Below are 737 nucleotides of genomic sequence, written 5' to 3'. Positions count from 1 at the left end.
CTCTTGTCTCTTTTCGCGATGAAGCGCGTGTTTTTGTTTTTTTTCCAACGGGGATATCTCGACCCACCTTTGTCAACCCCACCGTGGTAGCGCATAAAGCGAAGCGGCCCGCGAGCGCGTTTCGCCGTCGTCGAAGACGCGAGAGTCGGACTCGACGGCCGACCGTGCACGCTCTAGTTTATTTTCTTTTTTTCACGACCGCGAAGGCCGGATCGAGGTGCGGGAAGGTCGCTTCCCCCTCCCCCCCCCCGAGCGACGCTTCGAGCCGTTCGGCGATACAATATTTTTTTGTGTTTGAAGGACGGCTGAACGTCGCGGTACGCGGAGAACTATAAAATTCGTATTGACGTAGACCCACCACGCGGCATGTCGCGTTGGGACGTTTTCGAGAGACGCTATCGAGATTTCGACTTTCGCCCGAGCGATGAGGTGCAGGACGTTGTTCGCGTTCTCGTCGACGGAGGGACGACGGCGGACGACCACGAGCCGTGGGAACGCCGACGACGTGTGTCGCCGGTGCGGTTTCTGTGCGACCGGGAGCTGGGTGCGCGCGGAACCGGCGAACGCGCGGCGAGACAGGGAGTCGCGGTCCAACGAGATTACGTGAGCGCGTGGCCTCGCGGCGCGAGACGACGGGTGTACGCGTGGCTTCGCGAGAGAGCGTACGACGATTGCGAGAGGTGGTTCCAGTACGTGCACCGGAGCGAATGGACGCGTCGACTCGTGGACGTTCTGGA

The 737-nt window shown here is 60.9% G+C and overlaps 1 protein-coding gene across 1 annotated transcript in view; it reads left to right on the top strand.

The window, feature by feature from the left end:
• The first annotated feature begins 366 nt into the window (after positions 1-366).
• The window catches only part of LOC105450352, a 4,112-nt gene continuing 3,741 nt past the window's right edge, over positions 367-737 (top strand). The window contains exon 1 of the mRNA XM_011690146.1: positions 367-603. Within this exon, the coding sequence (XP_011688448.1) occupies positions 367-603 (237 nt within the window). The remainder of the gene's footprint in view (positions 604-737) is intronic.

This window comes from Wasmannia auropunctata, unplaced genomic scaffold (genome assembly GCF_000956235.1).
Source record: "Wasmannia auropunctata unplaced genomic scaffold, wasmannia.A_1.0 LD336111.1, whole genome shotgun sequence".
Lineage (NCBI taxonomy): Eukaryota > Metazoa > Arthropoda > Insecta > Hymenoptera > Formicidae > Wasmannia > Wasmannia auropunctata.
Note: the sequence above shows the minus strand (reverse complement) of the source record. Positions and strands in the feature narration are given on the sequence as shown.